At 34.9% G+C, this 24,183-nt stretch overlaps 1 protein-coding gene across 5 annotated transcripts in view; it reads right to left on the reverse strand.

The window, feature by feature from the left end:
* Positions 1-23,888, reverse strand: part of PRPF39 (pre-mRNA processing factor 39) — a 37,389-nt gene extending 13,501 nt beyond the window's left edge. The window contains exons 1-5 of one of the 5 annotated variants that reach the window (XM_003756301.3): positions 23,768-23,888; positions 12,064-12,417; positions 11,295-11,420; positions 10,533-10,651; positions 711-878 (exon numbers count right to left, since the gene is read on the reverse strand). In XM_003756301.3, coding sequence (XP_003756349.1) covers positions 711-878; positions 10,533-10,651; positions 11,295-11,420; positions 12,064-12,384 — 734 coding nt within the window. In that variant the 5' untranslated portion in view covers positions 12,385-12,417; positions 23,768-23,888. Of the gene's footprint in view, positions 1-710; positions 879-10,532; positions 10,652-10,779; positions 11,421-12,063; positions 12,418-23,767 lie in introns of those variants that run through there. The other 4 variants (XM_031952614.1, XM_023502553.2, XM_031952613.1 and 1 more) reach the window with 4 other exon arrangements.
* Between the last annotated feature and the right edge of the window lie 295 nt (positions 23,889-24,183).

The following is a 24,183-nucleotide window of genomic DNA, read 5'->3' on the forward strand; positions in this document are numbered from 1 at the left end:
CTAAATATAACACACATGTCTATGTGCAGCATACTGTTGAAATTAGGTTATTTGCCTAAAATAACATTCTATTTTATGTAGAGATTTCCATTTAAAAAGCATAACTTATTTGATGTTTGCCATGAAGAATCTTGTTTTAGTAAATATATCAGTCTATAACTTCCTTGATTATGCTGACAAATATCTACCACAATGTTTCGATGACATCAGAAATATAATTCTTCTGAATAAAAGTGTCATATTATGAGTATATTTAGCAAAAGAGATAAAAGCCTTCTAACTACTTGACTTTTCATTTACCAGTCACAATATATTTCTTAGCCAGGGGAGGGGACCCAAAGAAGAGAGATACAAATCCATACCTATATAAATACTGTAGAAAGACAAATACCAGCACTAAAGAGACTAATTTGGATAGCTTCTTCATATATAACTTATCAGTAACATATCCAGATCATGCTTTTTTATTTGAAAAACGAAAAAAGATTTTACAATCAATTCAATTATTACTTTTAAGTGCTTCTGACCAGCTTTAAAAAGTTAACTATTAATTATAGAATTTTAAAAAGTTGTTTCAAAGTCATATTAGTGATTAACAGAGCCAAGATCCAGGGTCTTCTGATTCAAAATCCAATACACTGTGAAGATACTATTCAAGATTGTTACCAATTGTTTTAAAATATTTAAAAATCCTTTATTTTTCTACTTACCTCTGGAAATGGTGACTATAGAGCTGTGTTGGAATACCAAGAATACGATCATATATAGTTGTCACTTCTCTCAGATTTCCCTGTTCATTTTCCCAGTTTATGTACATTTCCCATAATCTGTCAGATCGGAAATCTGTTCCTGCAGCTAAAACAGCATGCTCGAAAGTTCTGAAAAATTAAATTATTTCTAAATTTATCTGTAATGAAATCATTTTATAATTATTTCACAATCTTATAAATTAATCCTGATGCTAAGAGATGTACTTTAAGCTAAATCTTATGTAATTAAAAAAAAATGTTAAAACTCCATGAGGGAAGTAATGCAATATAGTAATTATCCCTCTGATAAATAAAACTGCACAAAAATAAGACTACACATTTAATTCAAAAGGAAACTTAAGTTGCAAGCTGAAATGTGAAATAAACAAATGCAATAATCTTGAATGTAAGGTTTTTTCAGCAAGTGTTAACTACCTTATTTATCTTTGCATTTAGCACAAAGTATTGCGACAATAGATGCTTAATAAATGTTTGTTGAATGGAGAAACTAACATAATTGCATAAGGGAGTTCTCTAACATTAGATTTTAAAATTAAATACAAAAAAGCACATTCCCAAAGATGCACAAAGTGACTGAAAAAATAAGAAAAGTATAACCAAAACTATCTCAAAATGAGCTAAGAACTACAAAAAGTCCTAACATTTATAACTCAATTCAGGAAAGATAATGGTGGTCTTTGCTTCCTTGATATGTGTGGACACTCTACTTGGACTGTTGGTTTATTATTACCTACTCAAATAAAAAAGATCAGAGTGCCCATCAATTGGAGAATGGTTGAGTAAATTGTGGTGTATGAATGTTATGGAATATTAGTGTTCTGTAAGAAATGACCAGCAGGACGAATACAGAGAGGATTGGCAAGACTTACATGAACTGATGCTGAGCGAAATGAGCAGAACCAGGAAATTATATACCTCAACAACGATACTGTATGAGGATGTATTCTGATGGAAGTGGATTTCTTCAACAAAGACAAGATCTAACTTAGTTTCAATTGATCAAGGATGGACAGAAGCAGCTACACCCAAAGAAAGAACACTAGGAAATGAATGTAAACCGCTTGCATTTTTGTTCTTCTTCCCAGGTTATTTATACCTTCTAAATCCAATTCTCCCTGAGCAACAAGAAAACTGTTCGGTTCTGCACACATATATTGTATCCAAGATCTATTGTAATCTATTTAACATGTATAGGACTGCTTGCCATCTTTGGGGAGAGGGTGGAGGGAGGGAGGGGAAAAATCGGAACAGAAGTGAGTGCAAGGGATAATGTTGTAAAAAATTACCCTGGCATAGGTTCTGTCAATAAAAAGTTATTTAATTAAAAAAAAAAAAAAAAAAGATCAGAGGTTTAAGCTATCAAGCCAAGTTTCATTTGTTTTATGCAGCTTTCTTTTTAAGACAGCTAGATGTTACTGTGGATAATGAGCATAAATCTGCAATCAGTAATATCTAGTTTCAACTCTGTGACCTTTAGCAAATCCCTGAAATTTTGTTTGCCCCAGTTTCCTTATTTTAACGAGGATGATAGGATACAGCGTTCTAGTTGTGAGGATAAAATTAAATGACATTTTAAAAACATTTTGCAAACCTCAAAGTGCTATATAAATGCCAACTCTAATAATAATAATTATTATTATTATTATATTAATCCAAACATCTATTTCTATTAAATCCATCTTGTTGTTGGTTTTAGTTCATTCTAGATTTAGATAATTTTGGATAATTTTACATTGGACATCAAATTCAGCTTTGTATTAGCCTCACTACAAATGTCTTCATCCAAATATTTGACAAACATGCCGATTATGGCAGGATACTTTGAAACCCCTATGACCCTTATTTCTAAATCATCAAATGTTCCTGGGCTTCAATGCCATAATTTTAAAATGATGTTGGACTAGACGGGTTTCTAAAAGTCCTTTCCAACTTTCTCTGTAATCTTATGATCATATAAGTACAGAGCCTCATGATTTGACATTAGCAAATAGCAATTTAGAAGCAGGTTTCTAATCAAGACTTTGGATATGATTATTTAGCCAAATTGCATTTTTTGTTTCCTAGTATCCTAACTGGAATGATATCTAAATATTTAAATGACTGTTAAAAAAATGCAAAAAGCATCAAGTCCTCCAAGGTGCCACACACTATATTAGTGTGGAATATAGTGGAAATGCAAATATAATGAATTGTATGCCCCTCCTTTAAAGGTGTTTACAGAGAGACAAAAGACGAGAGACAAAAAAGTATGCAGGTATATGCTGCTAAAAATTATTATATTTTCTTTTACATTGTCCTAATCTATTCAATCAGTAAGTCCATTATAAAATGAAATTACATCAGATTGTTGTGACTTTCAATATTGGTTTTTAGGAGCCTGCTTTCTATTACAGATCACAAACTATCTCTTCAAAAATATTTTCTAGAATTTCTCCAAAAAATATTTTGTAGAGGCTGACATCAAACTTAATTATCCATAGTTCTTCAGTATCATACTCCTTCTCAGATTTGATATATTGAGGGAATATTTGTAAATAAGTGAGTCTAAACAAAACAAAACAAAACAAAAAAATAAACAACCAAGTTATTAAGCTCATCCTGTTTCATTTTCTCAGATTATTGACAGTGAGCAAAATAACATAATCTTAGATTGTTCTAATCCAATTCATGTGATCTTGATTACTTGCTTTCATGGTCTTTTTTTTTTTGGGGGGGGGGGTTGAGTATTTCTCTTCCTTGACTTTGGGTACAATTTTTTTTTCTTCATATGATGCTCATGTTAACTCTTTCAGTTTTTATGATCAGGATAATTTTCTAGAATTTGCTAACATAATGTGGATTTTGTCATGCTGTGGATCCAAGCTAACAGTAAAAAATTTTAAACTGTTATTAACAAAAGTAGAGGGTTCACACATCAAAGAAACAAAGATCTCTATTATCTTTACTGAATTGAGTTATAGATTCTACTTTAAAATTTTCCGTGAAAAATTAGAAAGATTCAATAAAAGAATAACTATAGAATGATAGAAACTAGCTCAACTATAGAAGAACATTTGAGGGAAATGGGGAAGTTAAATGGAAAAGTTTTAAAAGGTTTATCTTCAAATAAAGTCTGATCCAGATCTGAGAATACCTTTTTATTTTCTTTTTTTGATCTGTTTTCTTTTACAACATGGCTAATACGTAGATATGTCTTACATGACTGCACATTTATAAACTGTATCAAGTTTGCCTTGTCAAGGCAGGAAGGAGGGAAGGGAAAGAGAATTTGGAACTCAATTTTTTTTTTTTTTTAAAGAATGCTAAAAATTTTGACATGTAATTGATTTTTTTTTTTTTAAAGAAAAGGCAGAAAGGCAGCTAGAAGCACCAGCCCTGAAGTCAGGAGAACCTGAGTTCAAATCTGACCTCAGACACTTAACCCTTCCTAGCTATGTGACCCTGAAAAAGAAAAGATAAAGATTCTCTAGTTCATGAGGAAGAACTAGGACAAAAGAAGGCCAAAACTATTAAGTTAAGATTTTTGGCTTAGCATAAGGAATAGTTATCCCAAAATGAAAGAAGTTATAATGAAGAAGTGATCCAAATTGCTCAAGACTAGAATATTTCTGAAATCCTTTTCAATGTGAGATAGTATCAATTATGAATAAGCAAAGAATTTTTTAACCAATGTGGATAAGAATACAGGCATTGTGTATGGGAACTCTTTCTATCATTACTATGACTCATCTACATATTCTTTTTCCAATCACATAGCTTATCAGTTTCACAAATGGGTTATAAATTGAGGTTTTCCTCATTCCAAGTCCATCATGGTACATTGCTTTCCTATGGCGGTATTATTATATACACAAATATATGCATCTATTGTCTCATTGATTCAGGAGTTCCTTGCAGTAACAGACAGAAACACATTACATTTAAATCTATAGATTCATACATCTACAGATAGATATATCTAATAAAATAAATTCTATCAAAGGATAGATTGACATACATATATACACATACACTTGCAAATATAATAATTATATTCAAAAAGTTAATCAAAATAAATTAATTGCCACACTAAGGCCAAAAGAATCATAATAAATACTTTAGTCATCATGTATATGACTTTATGACAGATGGAGAAAGATACAATGAGATCAAGACTAAGCAATTTTGCAAAATCTTTACTAAGAAGAGTGACAGAAAATTATGGGCAATGTCATCTATTAAACCAGAGAGAAGCAGTTGAGAGTAAAACCACTTAAACTTATCATGTTAAGTCACTCCAAGAACATTTATAGATCAACAAATAAAACAAATAGAACAAATAACAGGAAAAACAAAGAAATCCATGCTCAAGGCAACCCAACTATAAGGGCCTTGATATATTTAAATTAAAAGTATCTAAAGGAGTCCAAGATGCCCAAGGCATAGGGGAAAATATCTGACAATAATACTGGGAAAAGGTAAGCAAAATAATTGTTATTACTGTTGTTGTTACTGATCTAGAGTCCACTCTCCATTTATACAAAATATTCCTGAGACTCTACATGAATTGAAGGCATCCTTGATGAGGGTATTAGAGGATAGCATACTCAAAATTTTTACCAATTCATAAGTAAAGAAGAGAATGCAAAGACTACACAGTTACTATGATTCACTTGTTTAATTTTTAAAAAAAAAAACATTTAAAAGGACATTTTGGAAGGACAAAAATGCTATTTCACAGGATCCTTCATATCAAGGTTCTCCCATGGCTATGTCCATATTGTTCAAGCTTCCTTGAAAAGACCTAACAGAAACAATCCTATTCAATAACCTTATTATAAAAATCAGACAAGATATAAGATATAGGCTCTGCACCTTAAAAGAGGTGATAAAAGGCCCAAAGTTCATGTTGAAAAGAGATTCTTTGTGTACAGTAGACATCATACTGATCATATCCAAGGTAAAGATTAAGTGGATGAAGAATGTCTATTGCTCAGATTCCAAAAAAAATTTGTATAACCTATAGGGCTCCCTACTACTATGTCTTTCTGGGACACACAGTGCAGGACAGAACTGAATGTGAAGAGAACAGGCTGCTTATGTTACTCTGCTGCCTTTGGGAAATTACAAAGCTCTTTTCATAAACCCAAGTTTAATGAAAACCAAGTGTCTTTTCTTTTTTTAAAAGACCAGCACTTTATCAGTGTTGGGACATGGTAGCAAGACATGGAATACAACAATATTTACCTTTTTATCACATAATTGGTGTGAATAGGGCTGCAACACAATGAGGAACTCTGAAGAAAACAATTGAAAGATATCTTTGGGAATTGACAGAAAGGGAAAATGTGTTGGTTTTGTGGTAAAAGTAAGGAATGACAGGTATACAGTATTCCACATGTGTCCTTTAGGATATCAGGAGAAAATGAGGGAAAATTCTGTGATGCATGCAGAATGTTCCCCTTCTGCTAAACTTAAGAGAACATGAACAGCCAATCAGCACTTGCCAATATGTATTATTGGTGAGTTTCCATGTTGATAAAATCAGAGATCCTTTTATCATATAATCCATATACACACCTATTTGTGTACGATCTTACTTGTTTTTGATGAGAAAGCTTTTAAAAAGCAGGACTCATTAATCAAAAATGGAAATTTGAAAATTACTTCAGAAGCATGACATAGTAGATACAGAAAAATACTTGGAAAGAGAATAACCTAGACTCAAATTCCTGCTTCAAACATTGTAGAAGTCTGGGAAAGTCACAGTCACTTCTACCTTTGGTATCCTCATATGCAGAACCATGATAATAATAAAAACTAATCTCAGATCTGGTAATTTATCCAGTTTCACTTAAGACTACTAGTCTTAACTACTACTACTAGTAGTAGAACTAGACTAACTACTAGTCACTAAGTGAGATATATTTTTATACCAGGTTATCATTTTATCTGCAATACAAATTGGACACATAACATTCAATTTCAGGTATAATCTTTTTCTGACCTTTTTTTATATGAGGGTATTTGTTATCATTTTAACTGCAATACAAACTGGACATATAACTTTCAATTTCAGGTATAATCTTTTTCTGACCTTTTTTTATATGAGGGTATGTGTTTATGTTCTTTTTTTCCAGTTCATGGGTTTTTCTTTTTATTTTTTGCTGAGGCAATTGGGGTTAAGTTACTTTCCCAGGGTCACACAGCTAAGAAGTGTTAAGTGTCTGAGACTAGATCTGAACTCAGGTCCTCCTGACTTCAGGGCTGATACTCTATCCACCGCACCACCTAACTGACCCTGTTCATAGGTTTTTTAAAAACTGTTTTGGAAATCTTAAAATGATAAGCAAATTCATAGAAATGTGGGAATTTGTGTGGCCCATCCAGAGTGAAGTAGAATCAAGAAAAAGTTTTAATAGAAAAACAATGACAAAATTTATGAACTTTCATCCAGGCAACAATCATGATTTCAGAAGTATTAGCAAAACACAGTTCATCTCTCTTGGTAGAAAGGTCATGAATCAAGTAAGAATGAGATATTCTTCAGTTTGTGAATTTATCTAATAACTTTACCTATATGGATAAATGGAAGATTTCTGGTTGGTATGGGATAGGAGGATGGAGACTTAAAAATACATAGCATACTAGTGGGTACTAATAGGGATTTTTTTTTTAAAGATTATCAAGAAAACATTTTAAAAATACTTAAGAGGGAGGTGGAGCCAAGATAGCAGAGTGAAGATAGAACCTCAACCAATTCTCCCTCAGATCCCTCCAAATATCTTTAAATGACTCTAAACAAATTTTAGCATTTCAGAACCCATAAAAAGATGGAGTTGATTGAATAATTTTTCTTTTAGAAGTGGACTGAAAAGTCATCAAGAAGTCAGTTGTATTATTTTTTATTTCCTTCACAAGCTAATAATACACTATTTCAAAATCCAATTCTTGTACAACAAAATAACTTTTTAAAACACATATACTTATATTGTATTTAATTTATACTTTAACATATTTAACATGTATTGGTCAATCTGCCATCTGGGAAGGATGGGAAGGAGGGAAAATTGACAAAGTTTGGAATTGTCAATCCTGTAAAATTACCCATGCATATAACTTGTAAATAAAAAGCATGGGTAATTTTACAGGATTGACAATTGCCAAACCTTTTGTTCCAATTTTTCCCCTCCTTCCCCCCCCATAAAACATATTGTATTTTCGTTAAGTTCATAAGAAGAGGGTGGGGAAGAGAAGCAGCCAGGACAAAATCACCACCAAATGCCTCTCCCAAAACACTATTTCAGGAAAGCCCCAGCAAAGTTATATTTTACTTTCTCCTCTCTAGGGCCATTAATTCAAGAGTCCCCCTTACAAAAATTTAAGATCATAACCAATAACATTTTTAGCTCAACACTAGGATCCTTTCCCTCTTTCCAGTTCTAGAACCACCAACCACCTTGAAGCCAATTCTTATATTGTTGTGGGATAAAGTATGTTGAATATTTACTGATCATTCCTTTAAGTTTCTGAACCAAAGTATCTGTTAGAATAATGTAACTTTTGTGAGAACAGAGACTTCTTTTTCTATCCATACTCCCAATGCATGCATTTAATAAATGCCCTCTAAACATTCATTCAATTGTACATGTTTAACATATATTAGATCACTAACTGTCTAGGTGAGGGGAGGGAAGAAAAGAGGGAGAAAAATATGGAATACAAGATTATGCAAGGATGAATGTTGAAAATTATCTTTGTAAAACCATTACATTGAACTCCCAATCCCTATATTTATGCCTACCTGCATTTTTGATTTCCTTCACAAGCTAATTGTACAATATTTCAGAGTCTGACCCTATTCTTATTCTTTTGCCAATTTTTTTTTTTTTTTTTGCTCTTAATGTAGTAGGGGAACAGTATTGAGTTAGAAAACAATCCAACAACATATTAACAAGAAACAAGTGAAACAAATGTTTAACACAAAATTAAAGCGCTAGAGCAGAATTTATAAGGACTCAAGGGAATCCAAATGATGGCTATCATAAGCCAACAAATATTAGTTTAGAGGCAAGCCAAGTACTTTCACACCCAAAAAATTAGCAAAGGTAACAAAGGACAAGAAGAGACAAAGTTGGAGAAATATGGAAAAAACAGGCATACTACCAATGGAGGTGTGAATGATTCCAGACATTTTTGGAAACAATATGGAATTATGCAAATTACCCAAATATGCCACTGCTACATATGTATCCAAGGAAGTGACTAATTAAAAAAAAAAAAAAAAAAGGAAGCAGCAACAGCAGCACTATATACTCCAAAATATTTATAACAGGAGTTTGTGATCAAAAAGAACTGGAAATAAACTAGCTGCCCATCAAATGGGGAATGGTTGGATTGTGATTATATAACTGAAATGAAATATTACTGTGTTTATGAAAACCCATAATAAATACAAAGAAGCATGGAAAAACTTACATAACAGATGCAAAACTAAGAGGAACCAGGAAAACAATATATATCCCATCAATGGAGACGGTGACCCCCACAAAACAAATGAAATGGAACATTGTAAAATTATAAAGAACAAGCTGGACCTCAAACAGAACTATAGTGAACTCTACTGTCCAAACTCCAGCCCCATACTTCTTTACAGATGGGTAACATATCATGTCAAATTTTCTCAAAAAACTGATATATTCTAATAAACTATAACTTCCTTTTTCACTTTAAAAATTCATATAATTGATGGCTTTCTGTGAAAAGATAGGGAAGAATACATGGCAACAGATAAACAATGTAAAAACAAAAGCTATCAATTTTTTGTTTTGTTTTAAGAAATTCAACTTTTATGATTTCAAAGAATTTTAGTTTTAATGTTCTATGATTCTATAAATGGATTTTTGGGGATAAGCCTAGAACATACTAACACTTATAATACTGTGTCTAAAAGCAGGGATTCTTAACCCTTTTGGCATGGATTCTTTTGTCAGTCTGCTGAAACCAATAACCCCAGCTTAAAATGTTTTTACTTCAAAACAAAGGAAATCAACAGAGAAAGAGATAAAGAAACAGACAAGGAACTAAATTATCAGATATAGATAAGGGGATGGACTTGTGATTTCACTGGTATTGGGAATCTCTATGAAAGACAACACCTTCTACCAATAAAGATTGACACCTTCTTTGCAACTTCTGGATTTAAAGATTAGATGATGAAGGGCATAATATTTATATTATTTAAAGGAAAATTTAATCAATTATAGTGAGACTGAAAAACTCAAGAGCTGGGGGATTCAAAGTGCCCCTTCAAGATATAGACAAAGCTAACAGCAAGATAAATAAGAATATCTGTAAAAACATCAAGTTTATAAAGGTAATTATAAAAGGGGGAAAGATATCAAAAGTAGAATAAAAAAATGTAAGAACCTATGGTCTGGATCCAGGCAAAGAAGTAGTTAGGCAAATCCCATTTCTATTCTTTTTCCACTTTTTTGGAAAGGAGGAGGTAGGGGACAAAGAAAAGAAAAATTAGAATAAGAGCTGATGGGGGGACGGAGAAAAAGGGGAGAGAACTAGAAGAGAATTTTAGAAAACTCAGTTAAAATAAATTTCTTCAATAAGTGAATCAAGAAATGAATGGAAACTGAAAGGAATTCAACTTTGAATTCCACCTTTATAAAAACTAACCACATGCTGAGGCATAAAAAAAAATTCAATCAAACGAGCAGCAAAGTCCCATCCCATCTCAGGGCAAGAAAATAACATCTGTATTTCACCTACCCTCTTATTGTATTATTTGTCTCAGGATCATCTGGGTCCAATGTTTCTTTTAAGAAGTTTATATAATGAATCCAAAGATCAACACTAAGAGGTATTGCCTGAAGCCCTCGCCGATAAACCTAAGAAGAAAACAACAAACTGTACTTCAAATATTTATTTATTTCTTAAAAGAGAGGCAACACTGTGTTATCCGGTGAACCTTAGAAATACTAATTACTGGAATTTTGTTTAAATAATCTACCATTACCATTTGGGTGGAGGTTGGATAGAACATGGCAATGTTCTGATCCCCACGTGCAGAATCTTGATCTTCAAAGCGCAGCAGTCCCTGCATTCTGACCGGGTTGTGTGGGCAGGCTTTGGGGTACAGACCATAGGGCACAGACCCATTAGAGCATCAATGACAGCGTCTGACCAAAAATGCAATAAGACGTAGCAAATGTGACTAGCAAACCAACTATATTATTTGGAAAATGAGAAATAAATGTAAGTGAGAAAAGCCCTGCCCTACTTGTTAAGCTGCAGTGTAATACAGAGGCTTGCACTGCAAAGCTTGACAAACTGTTGAGGTTTTACGCACCTGCCAACAAAGAGAGAAAATATTAGCTACAAATGCCACAAGAGTGACAAATGCAAATAAAATACCCTATTAAACTATTTGAGCATATATGGTAGGTACTGCCAGCCAAAAAAAAAAAAAGTTTTCTTGTTATTTGGCTTACAGTACCTAATGGTATTAACTTCATTCTGTGATGTACGCACCTCATCTGATTGTTTAATGTTGTCATGGCGCTTTTCAAGATCTGCATACTTTTTCCAATAACCATAGCAATATGGGTAGTGCGTAAAAAATTTGTCAAATGCTCTCCTGGCAGCCAGCAAGTGATTCTAATGAGGAGGAAAAAAAAAAAAAAAAAAAATCATTTCTTACATTAGAAACACAAACATACTTTTCCCAAATAACATAAGAAAATACTCATCTAACTAACAAGTTTTCATACAAATAAAGGAATAGATTAAAAGAAATACCAACTATTGAGGAAATTGATCCTGAAATCAAATTACTTCCTCAGGTCAGAATTTAGAAAACAAAAACTGATTCAAAAGTTTTAATTCCAAAGCTAATCCCTATCCCATTAAGTCACCATGTCATGAAACAAGTTTAAAATCTAGAGGATACATGATAACCAACTTATGCAACTCTCAAAGAGAAGAAATTAAATCTAATTATGAGCACATTTTAACTTTCAATAACATAACACTTATGCTACAAGCTAGTATTTTTTCTTACAAAAATGTTAGAAAGATTTCATTCAGTTTCTATTCTTCCCTGCCAAAATACAAGAATTAGACAAAATCTTTAAGCAAAATTACACTATAAAAATAGCATTTTCTTTCATTTTTAAAGTTTTGTTAAGGTTTGAAAAGTACTATAAAGCTACACAAAAATATTTTCTTAAGAATACTTGATTGAAAAATATTAATATTTTCTATGTATCCCCATTCATCCTTAATTTGAATAATTACTAACCTCCTGTTCTACATATTGCAGCAAATATACCCAGCCAGTAAAATCTTGGAGATTATTTTCTACAGTTTTCCAAAACTTTTCATATTCTGGAGGAAATTGTGCTTCAGTGTCTGTCACTGGTAGTTCTACATTTGAAATTTCATTTTCCTCTGTGTTTTCTTCATTCACATTGGGAGAGCCATCAGGTGACTGTTCCATCTCTATAACATTCATAATCTCAGTACTGAAATCACTGGGCTGCTCTATGGCTACCTCAGAACCATTGCTTGCATTGCCATTGCTAGAACTGCTGTATTCATCCATGTGAGCAGAATTCTGCATAGCCGTTGGTGGTGTCTTCTGTTAAACAATAACCTGTGAAAACACAATAAAAATTACCATCTTTCAAAAGAAAAAAAAAAAAAGGCACAACATGCAGACAATGCTCTTCTAGTAGTCTACTTAAAATGCAAAAAAATCTACAACTTCAAGGAACTTAATTTGTCCATAATTGTTTATGGTTTTACATGGAAATGTACACCTTATAAGATTGACTTCAGCAATTGGGTACCTCAAAAGAAAGACTGAGGCACAGTTGAGTATAATCTGATTCTAAAAATAAAATGGCTTAGGAAATGGTAAAGGAAAAAAAAAAGTAATTATGTTATACAAATGAGGGGCAAAGGAAGAAGAACAGAGGCATTTGAGGGGGAGAGAAGGACTGGAGTTCTGAAAACCTATTCACATAATACTACATACTATTAAGAAATAAGGGGGGGGGGGGGAAGAGAGGGGGAGAAATGAATGAAGGGGGAAAGCAAAGGGTGAGGGAAGAAGATAAGGGAAAGATCCATGGGTGGGGGGAGGTTAAGTAATAGCAAGACAAGTTAAGGACCTTCAGTTAGCAGGGATAGGAAAGAGGAGAAATACATAAATACAACAAGGATTAGAAATAGAATTTATTAAAAACAAAAAAGTGTGGCTGGTAATCATTCATCTTAAACAAAATCAAACTATTCGTATCTCATTATTCATACATACCTCTTAATTCAATCCCTCATTGACTATTGCGGTGGCTTCCTAATTCATTTCCCTGCCACCTAAAACCTCTTCTGTTTCAATCCATCTTTTACAAAGCTGCCAAGATGATTTTTTTAAGTGCATCTTTATTAACACAGCCCATATGCTTAAGTGACCATATCACTCTCTCATTCAATAAAACTCCAGTGGTTCTTTATTAGCTCTAGGATAAAATATAAACTCGATTGTTCAAAGCTCTTCCCAACTTGAGATCAACCGATTTTTTTGAAGCTTTCTTACATTACTCCTCTTCATGAACTCTACATATACATTAAGCATTCCATTTCCCTGAGGAATTTAAATATGGAAAACAATGATACTCTGGGTAGAGCACTTTTTTTTTTTGGGGGGGGATTATTAAGAGGAAATATGAAAGAATAGTAAAAGGAATATACAAGTGCAGGAAGTCAAATCAATAAGTATTTATTACATGCTTATTATGTGCCAGCACTGTGCTAAGCTCAAGAGAAAGAAAAGCCAAAAATTCCTGCCCCCTAGCTCATAATTTAAGGGGAAAGCTAACATATCCTTACAAGATATGCATATATACCCATTAATACATAGGCATATATATGTACGCACATAAAATAAACTGCAAATGAGAGAAGGTACTAACATTAAGGAGGATCAGGAAAACTTTCTTACTGAAGACAAGGATTTTTAACTATACTTTAGAGAAGGGGGAATGAGTAAATGAAGAGAAAGAACTACAGGCATAAAGAACATCCAATGGGAGAAAAAAATGCAAGGAAGTGGGAAATGGAATCTCTTGTGTAAGAAACAGCAAGGACTCCCCATTCATTTATTACAAAGTACATGGAAGAGAATAAGATATAAGTACACTGAAAAGGTAGAAAGGGGCCAGGTCATGAAGGCTTCTGAAAGGATTTTTATATTTATCTTGGTAGCTTTAGGATGCACTGGAACTAGTGAATTGGGGAGAGAAGGGATCAGAAAAGAGAAAGGAGGTGGAACTTGAAATTTCTTATATTTGAGGTACATGAGAAGAACAGCTTACCAACATGTAAGGAGTAGGACTAGCCACCAGATGAATCTCACTCATATGAAGCAAAGAAAAGTTGAATGAATGTGCATAACAGTTTAATGTAGAAATATAACATACTCAACAAGGACTTAAGCAAGGAGGGGAGGATGTTAAGAGGGAGGAAAATAACAGCAGAAACAACAAGCAAAATTCATTTCTTGATCTTGAAAGGGGACAGAAAGGGATCCCCACAAAAAGGGAAGGATTGTCCATCAACTGGGGACATGACAATAAATTTTAATAGATGAACAAAATATTATTGTACTATAAGAAATAACAAAAGATGATTTCAAAGAATCCTGGGTAAAAACAAATTATTAAAAGTAAAATGAGCAGAACCAGAACAGTTTACAAAAAAGGTAGGAATATTGCATTTGTTTTTCTTCCCAAATTATTTTTACCTTCTAAATCCAATTTTTCTTGTGTAACAAGACAACTGTATAAATATGTATACATATATTGTATTTAACATATACTTTAATATATTTAACATGTATGGAACTACCTGCCATCTAGGGGAAGGGGTGAAGGGAATGAGGGGGAAAAGTTGGAACAGAAGTTTTTCCAAGGGTCAATGTTGAAAAATTACCTATGCATATGTTTTGTTAATAAAAAGCTATAATTTTTTTTTAAAAGATAGCAATATAGTAAAGAAAAACAAACTCTGAATAACCTAATTCTGAACAATGCAACGATCAATCAGGTCTCCATCTTAAACATCTTTAATTTTTAATTCTTGTGAAACTCCATCTTCCAAAAAAGTGTAGAATAAATCATCTAAATATGGCTTCCAAAATTATATTAAATAAAGTTTCTGTAAGTAAACACATCTGACATGTATTGCCCTGGAACTGTGATTTCATTGGCACAGGATACAAAAAGAAAACAGCCTCTACTTTCTATAACAAGCCTAGTTTTACAATTTATATTCTTGTGAGTTTCCTGGGGCACTGAGAGGTTAAGGGATTTGAAGAGATTCACAAAGCTAGTATGTCTAAGAGGTGGAACACCAAATCAAGCATTACTGACTGGGGCCAGCTCTAACTTAAAAAAAAAAAAAAAAAAGAAGAAGAAGAAGAAGAAGAACCTTAAGCAATTGTCAATAAAAGATAATTGTTGAGAAGTGCAACAGGGGGTAACAGACTTGGAAATTACATTTCTAGTTGCTGTTAAGCCAGAGTACTTAGCTAGCTATTCAGAAACTAACAGGCCAAACAGTAATCCTAAATCATTCTTGATTTTATGTACTTCCTTTCTAATACCTATGAATAGAAAATATGACTCAATGATAGGATGAAAAGGGAAAAAATGATTAGCATTAACTTGTACATAGCACAATTGTATTATATACCCATTTTAGTTTACATCTAGTCTTTATTCTCATATAGATCCTAGAAAAGTTCCAGGAAAGATTGGCCTATAACCAATGATTTTTTTTTTACGTTGGTTTATATTTTTATTTCTTTTGTTAAATGTGTAGGACAGGTACTAGATCCCCTTACAACAAATTGACTAGGCATCTTCAGATACAAAGAGGAAGCAACTGAGCAGATACAGAGAGCCTCTCAAGCTCCCATCTCCCAGCATTGTGCTTGGCGAGCCAGAAATAGTGAATTTAAATAGCAAAAGACCCAAGTCTTTTCATAGAATGGACTGAAAATACATTGACCAATGGTCAGCAATGCTAACTTATTTCCTGTGGGTCATGTCACTTCCTGAAGCTTAGGTCTAGGGTCTAACCTTTCCTGCCCTACAAACCTCCAGGAATCACGTGATAGGCCTACTGGCCTATGGTGTGATCTATTCCATCTCACTGACTTTGAGAAATCTTTATCTGGTCCCATTCATAAATATTTCCCAATTACAATTCTTTTAAAATTTATTTTCAGTTCTGAATTTTCTCCATCTATCCAGCCTGTTCTCTACTCATTGAGAAGGAAAAAAAAAAAAAAAAAAAAAAAGGAAAAGATATCCCATGATACATCTGAAATAATGCAAAACCTTTCCACTTTAGCCATGTTGAAAAAGAAAAAGAGAAAAAAAATAAAGTGAAAGAATAAGCATTCTTTAATAAGCACTCAAAGAGTTCGCCCTGGAGATGTTTAACAGTTTTTCATCATGAGTCTTCAAAAGTGCCATGAAATCACTGTAGTTGTTACAATATTGCTAACACTATGTATAATGTTCTTTTTATTTATTTATTTTTTATTTAATAGCCTTTTATTTACAGGTTACATGCATGGGTAACTTTATAGCATTAACAACTGCCAAACCTCTTGTTCCAATTTTTCACCTCTTACCCCCCACCCCCTACCCCCTACCCCAGATGGCAGAATGACCAGTAGATGTTAAATATATTAAAATATAAATTAGATACACAATAAGTATTATGTATAATGTTCTTAAATTCTGTTCATATCACTTTCAGCTCAAATAAATCTCAAGTTTTCTGAAACCACACACCTTAATACAGGGATCCTCAAACTTTTAAAATGGGGGGGCCAGTTCACTGTCCCTCAGACTGTTGGAGGGTCAGACTATAGTAAAAACAAAAACTTTGTTTTGTGGGCCTTTAAATAAACAAACTTTATAGCCCTGGGTGAGGGGGATAAATGTCAGCTGTCGCATCTGGCCCGCGGGCCATAGTTTTGAGGATCCCTGCCTTAATATTTCATCACAATCATATGCCACAACTTCTTCAGGCACTTCCCAATCATTGCCTCAGTTTCCAATTCTTTGTTAACACACAAAAAAGAATTCAGATAAATAAATATATATGTCCTTTTCTTTGATTTCTATGAGGTACAGCTCTATGAATGGTACTGCTGGGTCAAATAATTGGTAGTTTTATTGCCCTTTGGGCATAGTTCCAAATCAAACAATGTAATTTTATAAATACAACATGCATTGTTCCAAAAGGAAACTCTGCTTCTACAATATTTTCTACAATAAATAAAAACAACCAAGCAGAAAAATGAAAGGTCTCTAAAAAACCTTTTCTCCATAACAACTTAAAAAAACAAAACAAAAACTTTTAAGGTAATAATGCTATTTTTATGACTTATAAATCATGATATTTTTTTCCTTTTGCCTCAAGGAGGAAAACATAAGTTCCATTATAGAGATATTGAGTTTTAGAAGCTCAGACATTTGGACTGAGATGTTCACCAGGTTTTGAAGAACTAGATTTCAGAAGAAAAATCAGATTTCTAAGTCATCTGAAAGAACATATTGAGTCAGAACTTAAACAAAAATTGCTTCTAAAACATACCCATCCTGGTAATGGTTATCCATCTAGTCTTTGCCAGAAAAAGGCTTTTAATTTCTCCCAAAGTAGCCCATTCCACTTTTGGATAACCATTGTTTAATCTTTTTTTCCCCCAGAGGACCAATGGCATCACAGGGATAATGACTTGACTTGTCCACAAGGGAGAGCTCAAAGTCAGGTATGGACCTTAAAGATGAATGAGCAGCCCTAAAAAGGGTGTGGAAAGCTCTCAAACCTGAGGTTCTAGTCCTCCTTGAACATGACACTTTTGGAGAGCTGCCTTACAGGTAAGGCAGAAAGATGATAAAAGTGCATACAGTGCTAAGCCTGAAGTCAGGAACACTCCTTTTCCTGAGTTCAAATCTGATCTCAGACACTTATTAACTGGGTGACACTGTTTGCCTCCATTTCCCCATCTATAAAAAAATCATCTATAGAAGAAAATGGAAAACCATTCTAATTATTTTTCCCAAGAAAACCCCAATAGGGTCATAATAAATCAGACATAACTGGACAACAAATAATTATAGTTGAGGACAGAATTCCTAAGGATGTGGCATCTTATAAATCCCAAATATGAACAATTAATGTTAAAAAAAAAAGACTATAAAAACCATATATCATAATGATTTAAAATTATAAAGTTATCTTCAAACTAAACCAAGCCCATTTATTAAAGCCAATTTAATGAACTTAATTAATTTAATAATTAAACCCCAAATGAAATATATTACCTCATTTGAGCTTCATACACCTGTGAGGTATGTCCACTTTTACCAATGAGGAAACCAAAGCCTAGAGACCTTAATTAACTTACCCATTGTCACACAATAAATATGAAGGAATCTAAACCCAAGCTGGACTCCAAAATTGTCCACTCCACCACATTGTCCAAATTAACATAGCATGTGATAGAAACACAAACTCCTTTTGTATGGTACAAGAGAAATAACACTGGACTTGCTGTTAGAGGTTGTTTTTTAGAATCACAACCATACTACTTGTATACAAGTCATGAACATATCATGACATCTTGTTATGGGCCAGAACTCTGAAACAAGGATTCTTACAAGATGTTAAGTCAGTGGAATTGACGATACAATGGTTATCTAGTTTAGTATGATGCTTAATCGTTTTCTAAGTTCAGTATGATTGATTTAATCTTACAACAAATAATGGTTTCCTAGTGATACGATGATTGGTTTATACTCAGTGTACAGCATATAAGCCTCATTTAAGAGCTAGGAAAGACAAGCATACTGGAGGGTGAAGCACAAGCCCTTGGACTCAAATTCATTCATCCCACACCCTGTGGTAGCAGACCTGTCCTCCTGCATTTTCTCCACTGAAACTATCCAGGAGGCCTCTAAGAAAGCTAGCTAAAGCCTCAGGCAAGGAGACAAGACTTTGAAGGAGACAATAAAGGATTTGGACTTTAGCAGCTGTCTATTCTTGTGGTCATTACTCTGAAACAAAGGCTGCCCCAAGACTTCCAGAAACCCACCAAAAACACTACATCTCTCTCCATAGCCTCCTGAAAATGTTTGTTCAAATGACTAATGACAAATACTCACATAAGGTCGTTTTAGTTCTCTCCTACTCCAAGACTAGAAGCCAGGTGCCTTGACTTATGTTCCAAAGCTCTAGTATACCAATGAGGCTCTTGTATTTGCAGTATTCTTATAAAGTATATACTGTATACACTAATAATATTTTTCCCTGAGGCAATTGGGATTCAGTGACTTGCCCAGGGTCACACAGGTAGGAAGTATTAAGTGTCTGAGGCTTAGGTCCTGACTTCAGGGTCAGTGTTCTATCCACCGTGCCATCTAGCTGTCTGTGTATACACACTAATTATAAGAGAGATTGGGGGGGGGAGAATACAAGGATATATATATCCTTGATAAGGATACATTTTAGGGAACCATATGAAAATGGTTTGCAAAATTAGTTGTCAGTCTTGTCAATTGTATCCACAGAACATGTCTTGCATTCGCCTATTTCTTTATATATACTACAATCAATCTAGTCCCATCCTCCATCACTTGAACCATTATAGCAACCTCCGACTAAATATCACCTAAATCTCTTAATGAGCAGGCTCAAACCAGTCTTTCCAGGTTCACATTAACCCCCTTCAAAGACTCTATTAGTCAAACTGGTTTACTTGTTCTTTCTTCTACATATTCTGTTCTATTAATAAACATGTTCCTCTGCCTAGATGCTCCCTTAAGTCTTGGTTCTCTTCAAAGTTTAGCTCAAATGCTACTAGTCTTTTTTTTTTTCTTATTTCCCCCATTAGTATTCCCTTTTCCATCCATTCCCAAAGTATTTTAAATTTCTTTTGCATATATTTTCTATTTATCTGTAGATAAACTATATCCTTTAGGATAGTTAAATTTATTAAGGTGAGTGCTGTTAAAATTTTTGTCTTTGCATCCTTGATGAGAGTAAAACTCTGACCCGAGACAGCCCTGTAAAGTTATGTAAAATTACCAACAAAAAGTTATACCAACTCAAATGGTCTAATATTCTCTGGAGACAGGAAGATGAGTCTTCAGAAAATGTCTCCTTTCATATACAAACTCAAATGGTCTTGCATACAGAATGTCAATTCTTAGATTCATGTATAAAATGGGGCTTCAGAAAATGTCTCTCTGCAAATCACTTCTCTCTTGAGAATGATATTGCCCACCAAGGAAGTCTTTCTCTTGGTGCCTCTTTAACAATAAAAGCTTTTTATCACAGCCTTTGAGTTTAGCAAATTTCCTTCGCTTCGAACTCTAGCCTTGGAGAACAAGGACCCTCACCCATTCCTGCCACATCTCCCTTCTTTCAGTACCCTGTCCTCATTATCCTCTCCCTTCCTTATACAAAATATCCTGATGAAAAGTAGGTATTTAATAAATGCTTGTTAAATTGTAAATCAGTCATAAGTACTTCAAATGTTTTCTATAGCATAATAAATTTGGTCCACCTAAAAAATGTTAGCCATGACAAACACTAAGTTTTGATTCAACAAAAACTTTCACAATTAAGAATTTTAAGGAGCTTTTTGGAATGATTTGAATGACTCATATTTCTGTAAAAAATGGAGAGAAAAAGGGGAGGAAACACATCCAATTTTCTCTGGGAAATCTTCCTTGTAACCAACAAAAAGATCCCACAAATCATATCACTATTATTTTCAGAAGTAGTTTTTGCAACATTTAAATATAAGAAGACATCATTAAGAACTGGTTGTCAGGAAATAAAGCTTTTTAGTTCTAGGGCTGATATCAACTTTTTAAACTTAGTTTTCTAAATTTGTTATCCCAATAAAAAGTGTAGGAATTAATTTTTAAAAAATGAGAAGCACAAGTATTAGGTAGAGAATTTTTTAAAAAGAGCTAGATTGCACCTGCTTGTACTCAAACTTCCAGATTATTTTTGGTCAAGTTACTTGTTAAGAGTGATTAAAACACAGCTTAGGTTAATAAAGAAAGGCTAAGCAAAGCCTTTAAGATCCTCTGATAACAACTGAAATTTAACCAATGTGTAAATAACTAATGTACCAAATAGGGGATCAGAAACAATCCTGAATGGCTCAGTTGTTGACATACATTAACTTCATTAATTTAAATTATAAGGAAATACATTAAAAATTAGTGCAATAAAACCTAGAAACATACATCTATGAAACAAAAGTAGAGAACAGAGGTAATCAGCCTCTGTAATTTAGCAAGACAAAATGTTTTTAAACAAGGACCCATTGCTACTATCCATAAAAAGAAATTTGTTTCCATAAAGTTAGAATTGTATTATCTTTTTTCCCTAGATAATTATTATTTCTAAGTCTACTAGTAATGTTGCTATGGACAACCTCAGAAGAAAATTGATTCTTCCTTTCTCAAGTATTACCTCAGTTATGGGACACATCAATCCTTCACCTCACCTATTATCCCTATAATCTGTTTTTATAGAGTTGATTATTGGATTCATAAAAGTCTAATAAGGCCTCTACTTAACTGCCATTTTATCTTTATTAAAGGACACACAGGGAAAAGTTCCACACCTCAGAAAACATGTAAAGTTAAAAGTAGTTCCAAGTTAGCAGCTTTACATACAGTAGCATGTAATAAGCACTTTAAAAGCCTTTTCATTCCACTCACTTAGAGCACTGAGAAATTAAATGATGTGTCCAAGGTTACATAGCTAGTATACTACAAGAGGCACCAGCGTGAAGCAAAATGTCGATTCTACTATCCAAAATGCCTAACTTGTTGCCCTGTTAATAAGGAAACATTTTTTAACTTAAAATTTTCTCACTAGATCCTACCACCCCCTCAAGTTATCCTTACTGTTTATCTCCCCTCCATTTATCATGCTCCTAAAATAAACGACATTCATTATTTTGACTTCCCCATCTCAGCTGAAACTTTCTCTAAATGATCTCAATTCCCAAATATGACAGTCTTTTCTCAATCCCGAGCCCTAAGATCTATATATAACATCTGATGATGTTAAATCATCCTCTCAGTTCTGGTTATTCTTTTCCTTGCTTACCTAAATCCTATTCAGTCCCCTTAGCTAGATTATCATTCACTTTGTATTCCAAGCTTTAAGTATATCTTAAGGCTCTGTCCTAGGACTTCCTTTTCCCTCTACTGTTTCTCATGAAGCAGCTCCCTTTAGGTCTAATTCCTATGCAGAAAATTCCTAGAACTATATAGTTCAAGTTTTTCCTGGGATCCAGTCTCATAAATAATTTATTGGACATTTCAAACTGAATGTTCCATGTAAGTATCTTGAATCCAAAAAGTTCAAAACAAAAAAGATCTTTTCCCCAGAAACACAATCAACTTCTAGACTTCCCTATTTCCTAGTGAGATCATCATCATTTTTATAGGTACCCAAGGCTTTTTTAAAACTCTGGTGTCATCATGCTCAACTCCTCAATTCTCCAGACCCCACAACTCAATAATTGCCAAATCTTGTCCTTTGTATCTCCAAAAACATGTTCCACATCTGCTAAATTCTATCCAAACACACTATTGCTATCCTAGTTCAGGTCCTTATCAATTCAAAATTCTAATCAGTTTTACCTGTCTCAAGTCTGGTCTCCTCACCCCTACCCCCACTTTCAATCCATTCTTCATACAACTAAAATATTCCTATAAGCAAGATCCAAACATGTTACTTCCCCATTAATGAACAGACTGTAGTGATTTCCTATTATTATTATTTTTTTTTTGCTGAGGCAATTGGGGTTAAGTGACTTGCCCAGGGTCACACAGCTACGAAGTGTTAAGTGTCTGAGAACAGATTTGAACTCAAGTCCTCCAGACTTCAGGGCTGGTGCTCTATCCACTGCGCCACCCTTCCTATTATTTCTAGACTAAAATATAAACTCTTTTGCCTGGCAAAAGCCCTTCCCAATCCTCCCAAACCTAACATCCTTCATAATGGACATTCACCTGTCTCGCACGCCTAAAAAGCTGAATTCCCTTACTTGTGATTCTCATAACGTCTAATTTCCTTAAAGACACCCAACTCAAAAGCTCCACTTTTAACACGAGGCCTTCCCTGATCCCCCCTCTCAAATAATAGTATTCTCCTCAAAAAAAACTGCCTTTTCCTATTTATAAAACGTGTTGTTTCTTCCCTTCATAGCCTACCCATCACTGAATGCAAACTTCCAACAGAAGCCGGCACAATTCCTAGTCTGTATAAGACACTTACTAGAGGGTTTGTCTTGCAAAGTGGGAAGGAAAAATACTGAGGCTGGCTCTGAAATTACCAGGAAGGAAAGCGAGTCTTCAAGCTGACTGCTGCCCATTGAAGGTCCAGGGACTGAGCACAGCGCCCGACCCCACAATAGGGTGTTTAATGCGCTGGTAGAATGAATGCCTCAGATAGAAGGATTTTCTATATCCTGGAAGAGTAATTAAGACTTAGCTGTGTAGGCCTGTCCGGGATCCTTACCTCCAAGTCCGGATTGCCCGCAAATTTGAGGAGGAAGGAGCGCAAGGATGGCTACCTGGAGAAATTCGCCTAACCTCGTGGGGCCAGGTTCCAGCCTAAACAGTTAAGAGCCGGCCCTCGTGGAAAAGCCCGCCGAGCGGCAATCGGGCAAAGGCGGAGGGAGGGAGGGGCCACGAGGGGGGTGGGGAAGCAGGAGCAGTGGGAGCTTCGGGCGCCAAGTCCGGACCAGGCCGCAAGGGCCTGTGGGGTGGGGGTGGGGAGGTGGAGTTAGGCCCAGGACCGAGACAAACCAAACAGGCCTTATTCCCGAGAAATCAGCCGCCGGCACTCTGCTCGCGTTACTACCGCGCCGCCCGGCCCGCACTAACCTTGAGCTGGAAGCCGTCCAATGCCATTAAGGAGAGACTCGGGCCTGGCTCCCCACAAAACGAGCCCAGACAGCCACGTCTGCAGCGGTCGTAGCGGCTTCGGCTACTGCGGCTGCGGTGGCTCCCGAGCGCCCCGCCCACGACGCGCAAAGAGCTCCGAGCGCATGCGCCCGCTTCCCCCTCGCGGGCGGGCTGGGTCACGTGGCTTCGCGCGGCGCGCCTCCCTCCACCTGGGCTGGAGCCGGCGAGGCTCATGGGAGCCGGCCCTCTCTCGGCAAAGCCCGACTGCGCTTGAGACGCTCACCTGAGTGGCGCGCCCGGAATCGCCCGCACCTGGCGCCCCCCCTGACCCCAATGCGTTCCTCCTGCCCTTTCCCGCCTCGCCTGCACTGCGCCGGCGAAACCCCGGAAGCTGG

Source organism: Sarcophilus harrisii, chromosome 2 (assembly GCF_902635505.1).
Source record: "Sarcophilus harrisii chromosome 2, mSarHar1.11, whole genome shotgun sequence".
Lineage (NCBI taxonomy): Eukaryota > Metazoa > Chordata > Mammalia > Dasyuromorphia > Dasyuridae > Sarcophilus > Sarcophilus harrisii.